Source organism: Hemibagrus wyckioides, linkage group LG08, assembly GCF_019097595.1.
Source record: "Hemibagrus wyckioides isolate EC202008001 linkage group LG08, SWU_Hwy_1.0, whole genome shotgun sequence".
Lineage (NCBI taxonomy): Eukaryota > Metazoa > Chordata > Actinopteri > Siluriformes > Bagridae > Hemibagrus > Hemibagrus wyckioides.
In genome coordinates this window covers 20324119-20339005 of record NC_080717.1, presented here as the reverse complement: position 1 = coordinate 20339005, position 14887 = coordinate 20324119, and the positions used below count along the sequence as shown (strand labels likewise).

Here is a 14887-nt window from a genome sequence, read left to right as displayed (position 1 = left end):
TGTTATTTTTTGCACAGATGAAATCAATTTGCAATTCATTCTTCGCTCCAAAGGCTTTTAGAACATTTAACGCTACTGATGAAGCCCGCTACATTAAAGCATGCAAGTGTCTGAGTTGTTTGCATATCGTTTTCTGGAAGGAGGCTCAGCCGTGTATTTTTTTTTTTTGGTGCTGCATCAGCAGTAGCATAAAGACCTCACAAGTGCCTCAGCCAGCATCGATCCAAATTAATTAGAACAGCACCACTCTGATCTTTACAATCTTTAATCATTAGACATAGTTTATTAGTATGCTAAAAACGAGTCGCACTAACCAGCGTCCACGCGTTCATAAACTGGAATAGAGCGGATAGCAGAAAATCAAAATAGATAGCTTGAAAAGAGAGAAGGTCCACAGATTTCACACTGTCACAAAGATTTCATCAACAGTATAGGCTCATGTAATGGATATAAATCTGTGAATGGGACACAACACAACAATCAAGCAACCCATGACTAATCTTGTCAGGGTTACACTGCAAGACCATATCTACAGGAGGAAAGAAGCAGCTTTTTGGCTGTATTACTAATGCTGAATGCTTTGTGTCTACGTACCAGGAAGACTTGTAATGTGGCATTTATATTCTTAAATTTTACACAGCTGAATAAGCAAGTCATCAGATTACAACCACCTACACGAGCGAAATTTGCCTCTTTGTACAGAATTCTAAGACACTTCTATGTCATCTTTTTGACTCATTTTTGTACAGCTTTTATCTAATAACGTGTAGGCTACTCTAATTTCCTTTTCTAAGCGAACGATCACAGCACTGTTAAAGTATCTTACAGCTAGTGCTCTGGTTTATTTTAAGGCCTGTGAATTATTTAGCAAATGATCAGTTTGTTTTAATGATTTTAAATCATTTTAGGTTAAAATTAAAAACTAATCCGGAAAAAAACAAACAGATTGCATAATATAAATATACTCACATAGCCTTTTTTTTTTTTTTTTTTAGAAATGTCAATTAAATGTGTTGTTTTCTATGATAAGCACTGTATACCCCTGTGTAAAAGCTAGAAAACTGTCTGAACAGTCAGTCAAGAAGACCGCAGTGGTAAATGTTAATGAGCTAAAAGCTTAATGATGTGTGAAGCAGGATGAGGCTGACTGCTGGTTAGTTAACTTTGAACGGGGGAGTGTCAACCACAAATTAAATAGAAATGCAAGAAAAGCTGGATGAGGCGAGTAGATGTTTCAAGGACAAAGATGCTATCAATACACTCTGAGCTATGGGATGATAATTGATCTGTTTTTATCAGACATTGATTCTGTGATCAATAAATTGGTCCTTAGGGTAAATTAATTTTAATGATTATCTTGCAGTATGCTTGTATGTGTGTGTGTGTGTGTGTGTGTGAGTGTGAGTGTGAGTGTAATCAGTGCAGTGGCAGTGAACATGAACATTGACTAGGGAGAAAGTCTGTTCTAAAGCAGCAGGTGTTTAAACAGGACTAGTGACCTTTAGCCTGAACAGACGACAAACTCTGCAGGCACACAATCGATCTAATTCTTAAGCTTGTGTACATTTAGAACCGAATTTTTCACTTTTCATGCTTGTAACAGTACTACAGAAATGAATCGTATATGTTTGCTTTGTGTAGTTGAGGGAAATATCTTGATAGCTGCTTCTTGTGTCAGCAAAAAAATGCTTTTGAAGCTATGTTTAAATAGCAGACCATAGCAGTGCACAACACTGTACGCTGCTAGAAATGAGTTTGTGTATACTGTAGTATCAGCGAATTGTTACAACAATCTGGCTACTATATACAGTAAGATTTCTACTTCAAATTAAAAACAAAATTAAGCTTGCTTCTTAAAATGAATGTTACCTATTAATGCTTGTTTGAACTAGCTGATGAACCACACACACACACACACACGTGTGAGACCCCACAATCTGGGATTTTCTTTTTCTTTTTCATTTAAAAACACATTTTATTTATTTATTTTTTAAATATATTTCTGAAATATTTAAAACAAAGAAAGAATTCAATATCGTGAATATTTAATATTCAAGACCTTAGCACTTTTTTAATATTCAAGCCTTCTCATCTATATCCCTGTTCAAATATAGGCAATGTGAGATATTGCGCATGTTAACTTGGTATAAAAGGTCAGATTTTCCTCATGACTAATCTCTTTTATTGAAGCAGGTGTTCGCAGTACATGCCGATGGATTTGATCTTAAATGGATTATAAGATTTTGTGCACTCTTTGGCGTCCATGCCAACTCTAGTAAACTAGAAAAGAATGAAAACAGAATTATTTTCACAAATGTATGTATAATGCGTAGAAAAAGTCAACACATCTCTGTTAATGGCAGGCTTTTGTGATGTACAAAATTGAAACCAATATAAACCATGTTATAATTAACAAAAAATATTATACTTTTACTGAGGCATTTTTAAAATTATTTTATTTGCAATTGGCCAATATTTTCTTACTCTTACTATATTCTTACTTTCATGGAGCAATTTTTCCGTCAGGTCACCCCGCAGATTTTAGTTCAGGTAGTGCAGATTCAGGTCTAGGCTCTGGCTAGGTCATTCAAAAACACTGATTTTCTTTTGGTTAAATCATTCCCTTTGTTGATTCAGATGTATGTTTTGGGTCATTGTTGTGCTGAAAGGTGAAATTCCTTTTCATCTTCTGCTTACTTGCAGACACACAAAGGTTGTGCACGTAGTCGACTAGTATTTTCAGCTATTCATGATTCCCTCCACCTTGATAAAAGCTCCAGTTCTGGCTGAAAAAAAAGCATGATGCTGCTGCTGCTGCTATGCTTCACTGTGGGGATGGGGATCTTTCAATGATGTGCTTCTTTTGCACCAAACTTACCTTGTGAAACTAAAGAATTATTGTATTATTTTGGAATTGTTCTCTTCAGGAAAGAACACATTTTGCCATATGGGCTGTTGTGATTTAGTTGAGATTGGATGTTGTTTTGTGGGAAAGGGCTTCTTGTTTGTCCACCCTACCCCAGCATATGAGAGACTGTTGTCACATGAGGAGAATAATCAGTACTTGTCAGATATTCCTGCAGCTCCATTAATATTGCTGTAGGTTTCTTGTCAACCTCTCTGGTAAGTTTTTTTGTTGTCCATTTATAAATTTTACACAGACATTCTGTTTCGGTGATGTCACTGTGGTGCTCCATTTTCTCTGTTTGTTGATGATGGCTTTTACGGTGTCCTATGGTACATGTAATGTTTTGGTTTTATATCCCTGTCCTGATTGATACCTTTCAAGTGGGATACCATGCACGCTTTGTAAGCTCCATGCAGACCATGGTTTCAGCAGTTGGATGCAACCAAAAAGATGTGAATAGAAACAGCTGATATTTATTTGTGGCTAATAATTTCATTGATCAACTGTAACAACTGTATGATAGTTACTTTTGTAGATGAAATAGAATCTGAAATGTAAATGTATAAGTAAACGTAAAAGTGAGTGAGGATGGAAAAAATTCTGAGAATATTTCTCTAACATCACAACTTTTAACATCACAAAACCCTGCCACATATAATATATATGTATATAGTTTTACATTTTATATTTTTGTGTGCAAGAATTTATTTAAGAAATCTATCTATCTATCTATCTATCTATCTATCTATCTATCTATCTATCTATCTATCTATCTATCTATCTATCTATCTATCTATCTATCTATCTATCATTTTAACAGGGGTTTATTACTGATGTGATTTTCAGGTGTCCAAAAAAAATCAATAATTTTATGAGTGTTTTGGTCAATTTAACTCCATTCAACATATTATTCGCTTATTATTTGTAAAAAAAAATTATTATTAATAACAATAAAATGTACGGAATAATTCAGTTAATACAGTGAAACTACTATGAAGGTACAAAATGTTAGTTTGGATCTGCAATGGTGAAAATCGGAGAAAAAATGGGAAAACTTTACCTGAGAAAGATTCAGTCCCATTATCGAGAGAATGTTTGTGGTCCAGATCACAGTCGTCCAGATCTGGTTAAATGTGATTGGGTTCTTGTTAAATGTGAAGAACAGTGTAGAGTGAAATAGGGTTGCTTTATTTGCCGAGTTTTCCTAGCAACTTCTGAAAACATGTAATCCAAATACCATCTTATGTAGTCTTTTCTGCAGACATAAAAAAGTATGGATGAATGTACGCATTTAATAACACTCCTGCCTCTGTTTCTCTGTCTTGTTTTTCAGCTTGGCAGCATCCCAGCAAGCTGCAGCACGGAAAGCTGCCTCCCCTATGCCCCCTTCAGAATTCTTGGACAAACTCATGGGGAAAGTGTCTGGGTACGACGCAAGAATCAGACCTAATTTTAAGGGTAGGTGCAGTAACAGAGACACCGGCTAAAAACACAGGAATGTAGCCAAGCAATGGCTTGGATTGAATAGATGGAAATGCTTGGGCATGTGTCTTTTAGAGCTGGGGATTCGTTCCAAATTGCATATTGAAGTAAAGTGCATTTCGACCATTGATCACTGGTCAAGAAAAAGCTACGGAAGCAAGTGATCAATTGTGCTATTGATCCAAAATGTCTCCACCATATGCTGAAATGCTCAAGCTTTACTGGGTTTCCTATAGAAAACAAGGTGTCAGATTAAAAAAAAAAACAACAACAACAACAAAAAACAAACCAAAAAACAAGCTTAAAAATTTCTGTGAACCTTTTGTGTGTGGTGCCTAGTCAAGTTTGAATTACAATCCCCAAGATTTACTGAAAAATGGCATTTGCATGTGAATGGAACAGCAAAGCTATGTCCGTATTTCAGTGCAGCGAAGCATGAGAGAAATTAGCATGTGAAATTGGATTTTCATTTCTATTCATTTTTGGAAATGATCCCTGTGATAATCTTTGTTTAAGACTTCAAGAGGCTGTTCCTTATAAGGCTGTTCCTAGGCTGGCTACATTCCTGTATGGGACCTGTAACTTTACATCAGTGTCCTAAGAGTGTGTGGGGGGTGGTATTTGGCTTCTGATTCAGTGTTTGGTGTGAAATGTGTAATAAGAGTGTTAGAAATGACCTCAATCCCAAACAAGAGGCACTGAAAGATGCATGTCAGAGGTTTCCTTATTACTGCTGCATATTTAAAAGATGGTCTTGGCAGAACATTTATTTATATATACACAAATGTATATATAAAGCAGATATATTGTATATATAATATTTATAACGAAATGAAAACAATGATAATGAAAATCACAACCTAGAAATCACACAGAAAAACAGAACTAGCTGTTGGTGCTTTTCCCTGTTGAGATGATGGTAGGCTGAAGAACGTTTGTTGTCTTTACTATAAAAGGTGCTTGATAGGAAAGGGTCTCACTGGTTCTGTGATGGTGTGGATCTTAACCTTGCTCATAGCTAAGGTTGCTGTTTTTTTTTGTGCCGTGCACAGAAACGTGCTTCTACACTGACAGATATTTGGTAAATGCATTTTGATGTTTTAAGCTGTGTTCCTGAATGCCTTAGCTTTGATTCGATCGATGCAATTGTCTTCATCAAGTCCATTTTTATCTAATAATTCGTTTGTAGAAATATAACCAAGAATGCATTTACTTTGTCTAAGATGCAGCAAAAACCAATGAGCTCTGTAAATCATCCCCTGCGCTAGTCTATACTGGGTAATTCGGCATGAGGCTCTTCTTGTGCATCCTCTGTGGATCAGCTTTCATTAGTATGCTAGGAACTGCGATGTTATTTTGCCTTCCAGAAGTCAGGAGCACAAAACATTAACCAACTCATTTTGCTCTATTGAAAAAAATAGGTGTGCACTCTAATTTTAGATCAAGGGTCATTAACAACTTTATATATATATATATATATATATATATATATATATATATATATATATATATATATATAAAATGTGAAAAAAAATTTTTTAATAGAAACCCCATATTGTTTCTATTGCTACAGTATGCATATTTGCTTCTGTGCAACACCTGCTATTGGATTTTGTTAATTATATGTCATTATGTGAAAGCTGCTTTGCAATAAACCCAAAACCCTAAAAAAAAATAAATCTGTATGTATGTAACTCAAAAATGATTTTCTTTAAATAGCTATGACAGCAATCCATCTCGGTGACAAAAATCTTTAATCCAAGGGATAACTGTCATAGTGATTACGCTCTGCCACTTTAATGCCATGTTTGTATAGAATAATATCTGCCACAGTAATTAGGAAATGTGAATATGAAAGGCTTGAGTTTAATCTTGACAAATTCATTGATGTAATCCGTCTTATGGTTTTACAGGCTAAGGATCAGAATAATAGTGCTTAGTATTTTCTAGCTTTTTTTTTAAACCATAGGTTCATTTCTTAGGTAATAAAATTGTTTTGTGACATAAACTTCCTACATCCAGAAGGCTATCAATTAATGTGGAACGTGTGAGTTTTTTATGAAAACTGCAACTGGAAAGAATCTTCAAAAAAGAAGAAAATATGCTAATCAAGCCCCGGCCCTTCACTGTGACCTTACAACACAATGAAATTTACTTCATTGTCTGAGAGCCAGGAGGCAGCCATGGTCACATGAACAGACATTATGAAAGTCAATGGGATGTCATGGCTGTCAAGTCAGGAGTGTATGAGTACATTGTGCCGGAAGCGATCACATTCCGGCCTTTGGCTGCTCTGCTGTGGAGCACAGTAATGACATTCATTCAGTGGGGGATCTAATATAGTGAACTCATGATGGTGTCCTGAGCCAGAGGTTGCTTTTGAACGCACACTGTCTATCTTGAGTAGACATTTATTTCCATCTCTTATTGTAAAGAGCACTCTACTACCACTCCTGCTAATTTGATGCCAGAGAATGGCCTACAGCTATGAATGTGCCAACATGAGAAAAAACTATATACTGGTGATGACTTGGACCCATTATAGAAAAATCCATCAAAGAGATTTAGAGAGTCGTATCCATCTTGCCATATTTAGGACAAACCTTGAAGGGATGACCAGATCACATTGTTCCAATTCTGTACATTTTAATTTATTTGCACCTTGTCTAAACAAGGACATTCTTCAGCTGTGTTTTTGGTGTGAAAAGTCATTTTCTTCTGCTGTGGTTATGAAGTCAGAAAAGTTATGAGGCGGTGAGACTCTTTCACAAACAGGATTTGATGCAATCTCCAGCAGTCTTTGACAACTGGACTGGAGTGTAGCTGCGACCGCAGTCTCCTTGTTCACCTTGTCAGTGGATATGAGGAGCAGTGCAGTCAAGCACCGTGAGGTGCAACGAAGCCCACCAAGATCTCACTACTGTTAGTTGCTTTAGCTCTGTTGCTGTTTATTTATCTCTTTTGATCATCCAGATTTTTAAAAATTGCACCCACAATGCATTACATTAATGACCAGTGTGTATATGAACTGTGAGATTTTACTTTTGAATGAGTACACAGTTGTACGTTCATAAATATAAAGCCTGTTGTTGGTAAATTTGCAGTATATAGTATTTGATTTTGCTCTTTTATGGACATTCCTGTTCTTGTATGACTGTTTATTATCTCCGTGCATTTCCACCTCATTGATATCGTAACCTGTAAAAAAGATTTCTAATATGCTTCTGGAGCTTGATGTAAATGTAGGGCCTATCTGCACTCAGTAATTGGATTTTAATTGATTGATGAGAGCTTCTGTAAAGAGACGCTGTGTACACTACATATAATGCCGGAAACTGAAGACTTGTTCCTGTGTTTTTTTTATTTGTTTACAAAGTCAATGTAGTTCGCTGATATGCCACGGGATACAGTACACTGAGTGAATCTGTCATTCCTAATGTAAGAATGCTAAAACCAAGCTAAAACTAAAAAGAAAGTGTATAGCACTGCTAAAGGTGTCTCTCTGGTGGATTTCCACCTGCCAAATGATGTAATCTATCCAACATATCAAAGTAGCAGAAAGTAGTTTAAACCATATCTCCAATGCGGCACTTGCAGTCATACAGTAGGAGTAGAGATATTGTTATTTTCTCATGGGCTATGAAAAGGCCAGAGCACAGCTGCAAAGACACTGCAGGCCAGTAAATATGTAGTGTGATAGAGCAATCATCCAGTACAAAGGGAGCAGAGTAAATTTGATTTTAACATTTTATACACATTTTAAGTTGTTATAAAAGCTCCCACTCTCTCAGGACTGCAGACACTATTGAACCATGGGAATTTCATTCTGTAACTGATATTGCTCAAATTTGAAGTCAGCATGCGTGGCTGCTGCAATTCAGCTATGCTGACTCGAAGGTTCATGATTGGGACCCAGTATGGAACTATGCCAGTGTGTATATGAATGGTTGTAATAATGGTTGCGGCTTACAAATGTAATCACAGGTGTAGTTGTGACGGAGTTCATATGAAACTTGAAAAATAAAAAAGGTATTTCAATACATATGAATTCTATACACATCACATTAAATCCTTTTTCCTGTGGTGTATTTAATACATTTCCTTTTTTTTAATTGCTAGTAGTAAGATTGCAGATTTTAAAAATCAGAACCGTAAGATTTTAGATTTAGGGCCCTAAACATAAATCCATGAAATGCATAATGTAAAAATAAAAATAGTATGTAAATTAAGTGAAAGGTTTCCCAGGGTAAAATAGATGTTTTCAGACTCATCAAAATCAGCATTTAACCCGCCTTATAGCCACTTTGAATGTGTTTACTTTTTCCAGGATTACTCACTTTTGATATTATTATTATTATTATTTTTCTATTATTATACAAGTATTATTATTTTATATTGTGAAATTAAAATTGTTGGGATTTGTATTTAGGGTTCTGAATTTTTCGAACCCTAGAAAGCATTACAGAAAAATGAATTTTAATTAATTTATGTATTTTTTTAAATATCTGAAAACCATTTTCAAATATTTTCAAGCTCCCTAAGTTCACAGTACTGCTTGAATCAATGCTGATAGGATGTATGCTATTTAATTATAGTACAAGTAGTGTAATTCTGAGCAAACAACGAAAGTTTTTAAAACAAAAATGTCTAATTGAAAAAGTGTTTAGCTAAATTCTGGTAGAATCACAAATTTAACTGACACAATAAGGAAAACGATAACACCTTATGAGCATAGCTAAAAAACCACTGTTTAATTTTCAGTGATGATTTCACTATGTCTCCTATGTACTGCCTCTTTGAATAGGTTTTTTCAACAGCATCTGCTGATACTGCTGTTGGTTGACATTTATAAAAGGACTTTATATGTTTTTTCTCCAGATAAAAGTAAAAGACTATAATATGTAGCTTTTCACAATGCACAGTCAAAGCTGGGTCAGAGGTATTGAGACTCACATAGTTCATACGGATCCCCCTCACAAAGGATAAGCCTCTTTGAATCTACAGGATTATGTTGGCACAGGGGATTGCTGGTCAGGTAGCATGATAGAAGGAAAAATGCCTCCCATTACAGAGCTTAAGTCAGCTGTCTGCAGCAGTTCATGTTTATGCCAAGTAATTGCAGTTCATTTTACGACTGAGTTCCCTTGCAAGTTACACAGACGGATTACTGCAGTCAACAAGAATCTTTCCTGCAGGCAGATTTCCATTCCTCACCAGGCAGATAATGATAAATTTGCCTTTCATGACAGATGTATGAGATTTTCTGGAGTATAGACACGTGCATATGAATATATATACTGTGTGCACAGAAATTGCATATTTTTTTTTCCTATAAAATCCAACTTAATTGCTTTTGTTCAACAATTGGGAAAATAAGTCTCTCTCTAGTCTTTTTAAAGAAAAACTTTAATATTATTACTTTAGTATTTTAGAGTCATTAATTTTCATCAAGAAATTCACTGTTGTTCTGCACTTAATAATCGATGTGACAAAGGGTACAATGCACCCATTTTGTGTTACTATACTGCAGTATAGTTGTGAAAATATTAGTGCAAGTTTGTAACATGCAAATGTGCTAATGGGAATTTGGAAAGATTTTTGGATTTAAGATACATTTGTTTTTCAAACTAAAAGACAAATGGTTGAGCTTTAACCTCTACTAGTGTCTGCTTGAAATTTGTAAGGGAAAATGGCTTTATCTGATAGATGACATGCTCTGATGAAGGGAAGGAAGGCTACAGATTGTATTGAGCATTCACTGCGAATGCTTTCTCTACTTCAGCGTAATTTCACTTTGTTTGACACAGTTCTGCTATCTGATGGGATTATATACTACCAAAGGGAAGTAAAGGAGCCTTATGGAAAGAATTCAGAGAATTGGCTTTTTTTTCACAATTTATCAGCAAAGAAAATTGGAAAAAACCTACCCACAAAGCTCATTGAAGCCGGTTTGACATGTAGTCTTTGCATTTTCCCTTCTCTATAATGTACTTGCATCTCTTAGTGCATTTTGCTAACCTACCTTTGCCTCCTGTAATGAGATCTGCATTGCAAACCCCCACACCCCTCTTTTCATTTCTCTGCATCACCTCTTCTCCTTGCCCGCTGATTTCTTGGACAGATAAGTGCATCCTACCTGCTCTTGCCTTTAGTATGCTGGCCTTAGTCTTCCCTGCCATACACTTCAAAGCACAAAGTGTATGGTAAAGTAAACTAGCTGAAGGATTGGGCCACGCTTCTTATGTTTCCTTTTCTCTGTTCTGTTGTTGTTTCTGCAGAGAAAATAACGGCATAACAATATTGATGTTAGAATATTATATGTTTAATCCTGATCTTTTTTTCATTAGACCCACAAGGCCCCAAATCGGATGGTACTCACAAGAAAGGTACTTCCTTTTTCTTTATCCAGGACTAATCAAGTTTAGTGGTTAATGCACCTGGAGTGACGTCCCTCTAATATAATAAAAAGCAGTGGCTAGACTGTGCGAGGTTTCTGGCATATAGTGGTCTGTAACAGTATAAGGTGACGTGTGCTAGTGTGTTTATTTGTTTTATGGCTGAGTATCTACATATATTCATGTTGATCCAGATTTTTCTCTTTCTTCAGTCTCTTCATTTAATCTTGTGTGTGACCTGAAATTATCCTGATGGACTAATTATTCTGAATTATGTTATTTTCTGTAAGTGAAAGTGAGAACTTGCATACATTATCCAAACATTTACAAATGCATAGTCTAGTACTGGCTTGTTTTAAAGTAGGTAATTTTTAGTAGTGCAGCATTTCAGCTGGCTCAGTGTTCACAAAACATTTGCTCTAGGCTGGGAAATCAGTTTGCTATTAAGTCTTGCCTTTCTGTGGATAATAGCATTTTGGTGTTTGCTCTTGAGGCACCCTCAAATTCTTGCCGCTGTCTAGACATGGCTAGTTTGGGCCTTATAACTAGCTCTGTTGAATGTTGCATACCTTCAAAGTTTAAGACTTTAAAAAGCTGCACCAGTGATTTTTTTCTAAATAGATAATTGTGGAAAGTGGAAAAATTTCATTTCAGTGTGATATCTGATCTCTCTCTCTCTCTCTCTCTCTCTCTCTCTCTCTCTCTCTCTCTATATATATATATATATATATATATATATATATATGTATATATATGTATGTATATCTATATATATATATATATATATATATGTGTGTGTGTGTGTGTATATGTGTGTGTGTGTGTAAGGAAAATAAAGGAGTAGATTTAGCACCGACTGCAGTCTTAGCCCTGTCGGCTCAGCACTGGCACCGAAGCCTTATTACACTCCTTTTATTTAGCTTTATCAAGAACGGTTCAGGATGTTGTATACATGGCTCATTCCCAGACACAACAGTTTGGTGTTGAGTAATGCAGAGCCTTGGGGATATGTTTCAGTGCGCCAGTGCTATCAAATGGATGGCCATTGCATCAGCATCCACAAATCGCCTTAGTGGGCATTATTCTTCATACATCATGCAGTTTTTTAATTATCATTTACTCCCCAAAATATTACCCCAGGCCTTACAGAAGCAACTTTCACAAATGCTCCTGGAAATAGCACATATATTTATCATTAAAGTGACATTTCTGCACTGGTTTAAAAAGCACTATTTTGGGGGTGGTTATGGAAAGTAAGATATCTGGGTGTTTAAATAGCAGATTTAATTAAGATGCAAAACCTTTTTTTTGCCTGTTCATTCAGCATCTCCACAAATATGATCATGATCATATCAGTGCACTGTGTTGTGCAGAAAAGTGTGCAGTCTGCTGGTTTGGTCTGAAAAGGCTGTCTTTAGATGAATTATGCAACATATATAATGTTAGAGAAATGCCTGAGAATTTCTAATATAAAATTTATGAAAAGAATTCAGTGGGGAAATACTGTCACTGCTCACTGAATTAGTGTTAGAATTTAGCAAACAAGCTTAAGTGCTACAAGCTGCTGACCTCTGGATGAACAGCTTCTGGCTAATACATTTACCTCAGTACGTTCTGTTTTAGCTTCTGGCTAATACAGTTACTTTGGTAAATAATGTTTTAGCTTCTGGTTAATTCGGCCCCAATATATTCCGTTTAAACATCTAGCTAATATATATTACCTCTATAAATTCTGTTTTTACTATTGCGTAACATTTTTACCTCAGTAATCTTTATTTTTGCTTATGGCTATTCTTTTTTTTTTACTTCAGTAAATGCTGTTTTAGCTTCTGGCTAAACATTTTACCTCAGTAAATTCTATTTTAGTTTCAAGCTTAAATAATTTACCTCAGTAAATTCTGTTTTAGCTTCTGACTATTTTTTTTTAACCTCAGTACATTATGTTTTAGCTTCTGCCTATTTTATTTATTTATTTATTTATTTATTTATTTATTTATTTATTTATTTATTTATTTATTTATTTATTTATTTATTTATTTATTTATTTATTTATTTATTTATTTATTTATTTATTTATTTATTTTTACCTCCGTACATTGTTTTACCTTTTGGCTAATGTTTTTACCTCAGTAAATTCTGTTTTAGGTTTTGGCTAATACTTTTATCCCAGTACATTCTATTTTGGCTTCTGGATAATAATTTTACTTTAGTATGTTCGGGTTTGTCTTCGGTTTAAAGTGACCTCTGTTGATGGTTACAGAAGTGTTAGATACTGGGTAATGATGGACGTGAATAATCAAGGAATCTCTCTTTGGAATGGGGAAGGGGAGTATTGGGTGGCTGTCCTAAAGTCTGAAAAATAAAGTTGATTTTGGTTTCTAAATTTAATACTCACTTTTATTATATAGCAATATGACATCTGTAATAAAAACAAGGAAGTTCTGTTTATATGCCTGTTTTTTCTTTAGTGATTTTTTTGTTTTGTTTTTGATGCCTTATACTTCATTTTAAAATAAATGTCAATGCAGCGCACATCACGCTGCTGCATACGTTGCATCAAAGTCAAATGCCTTAACGCGTCATGGCATTTTCATTTTGATTGTGATGCACCATTTATCACTTGATAATTAGGATAAATTACACATGAGAGTATCATGACAGTGAAACATTAAGAGAAGTTATATGTCTCTAAGAGTTACACTGATTGCTTCAGGCTGTTTTCATCAGATTAGATGAGTGCCACAGGGGAACATTTTCTGTTTTAGGAGATATACATCTTTTTCTGTGAACCATCGGTGTTTTTAAGTGGTCTTTAAGCTCAGAGAAAATCATACTGAGTGATAATGACTTTGCCAAAGGTGTGACAGATTCATTTTTTTATTTTATTTTATTTTTTTGCATTTATTCATTTCTTTGCATTATGAAGGAACTTATATTTGATATAATTCTGCTATAGTGGTAAGGGAAGTTTCTCTACAGTACTCCCCTAAGAGATGATGATTCTCAGTCATGTGGTAAAGTAAAAACACAGCATAGTGCAAAGCTTCTGCTATAGGCTGTAAGACTGGTGGTTAATAGCCAGATTAAAATGTTCTTTCTTATTCATGTGATTTCCAATTCTGTAATCTTGTCTCCTGAATTTGAAAACTCAAGAATTTGAGAATTGTGAATTTTATTTTTAAGCCACATTTAGGCCTAAATGCAGTGGACTCAATAAGGTATTAATGCAAGAATTCTGTTTTACTTGTATCATTTTATTTTTATAAAGAGGCTACTAAAGGGACTGTGCTGCCCCAGTCTCAAATGGAGAAGAGCTGTATCTTTTGTAAAGTCATAAAACTGTATTGTTTTTCATCTGTTCAACAAAGAATCAACAAAGAATGTTTACCCGCTGTTAAAACCGTGAATGTAGACTTGGACATCTCCACTACATTGTTGACCACATTGTCCTATCCTTCATCTGATCTGGGGGGAAAAAAACTAGGCTCGTAAGCCAGTATAATCACACTGCAGTCAATTTGTTCTCTATCCCGAACTGCATGCCATGGCCCTCCTATTGATTTATGTCCCTCTCCATGCACAAGGCTGTCATGTCCCCATGTCAGTCAGTGCTAGCCTCAGGGGCAGCAAAGGGACTCTGGTGATTTAGCAACCTGTCATTACTTTCAGGAGTATGACGTTGCAGGCTAAGACTGTTCACTCAGCCTGGCCCACAGCAACCCTGCTTTTATGAATTTTAATACAATCTTTCTAATGGTGGGGGTTGCCTCTAGCTGAATGAAATGTACAATGATGGATGGTCAGGCTGTGTCCTAATCTCGCTTTTTATCTGGATGCTGTTGTGGTGTAAACAGAATCCCAAAATAGTCGAATGCGTTAGCATTTCAGGCAGGAGGGATGAAGATCGGTGTCTACCCGCAGTGATCACACTTTGCTGTGTTTGCAGAGGAAAGCTGTTTGGATTTTAAGACATCCTGCAGTAGTTGTATTTCACAGAAAGGCATTATAAGATCCTGTCAGGTTCACACTAGAGAGCCACATTCAATGTGATTCACAATGAATGACACTTTAAGAATCTGTGGAAAAATATCTGGTATGGATT

General features: G+C 35.4%; 1 protein-coding gene across 2 annotated transcripts in view; it reads left to right on the top strand.

Moving 5' to 3' along the window:
- glra1 (glycine receptor, alpha 1) overlaps window positions 1–14887 on the top strand; it is a 47887-nt gene that overhangs the window by 3370 nt on the left and 29630 nt on the right. Inside the window, exons 2-3 of one of the 2 annotated variants that reach the window (XM_058396154.1) lie at window positions 4242–4366; window positions 10738–10776. In XM_058396154.1, coding sequence (XP_058252137.1) covers window positions 4242–4366; window positions 10738–10776 — 164 coding nt within the window. The remainder of the gene's footprint in view (window positions 1–4241; window positions 4367–10737; window positions 10777–14887) is intronic. The other variant, XM_058396155.1, reaches the window with a different exon arrangement.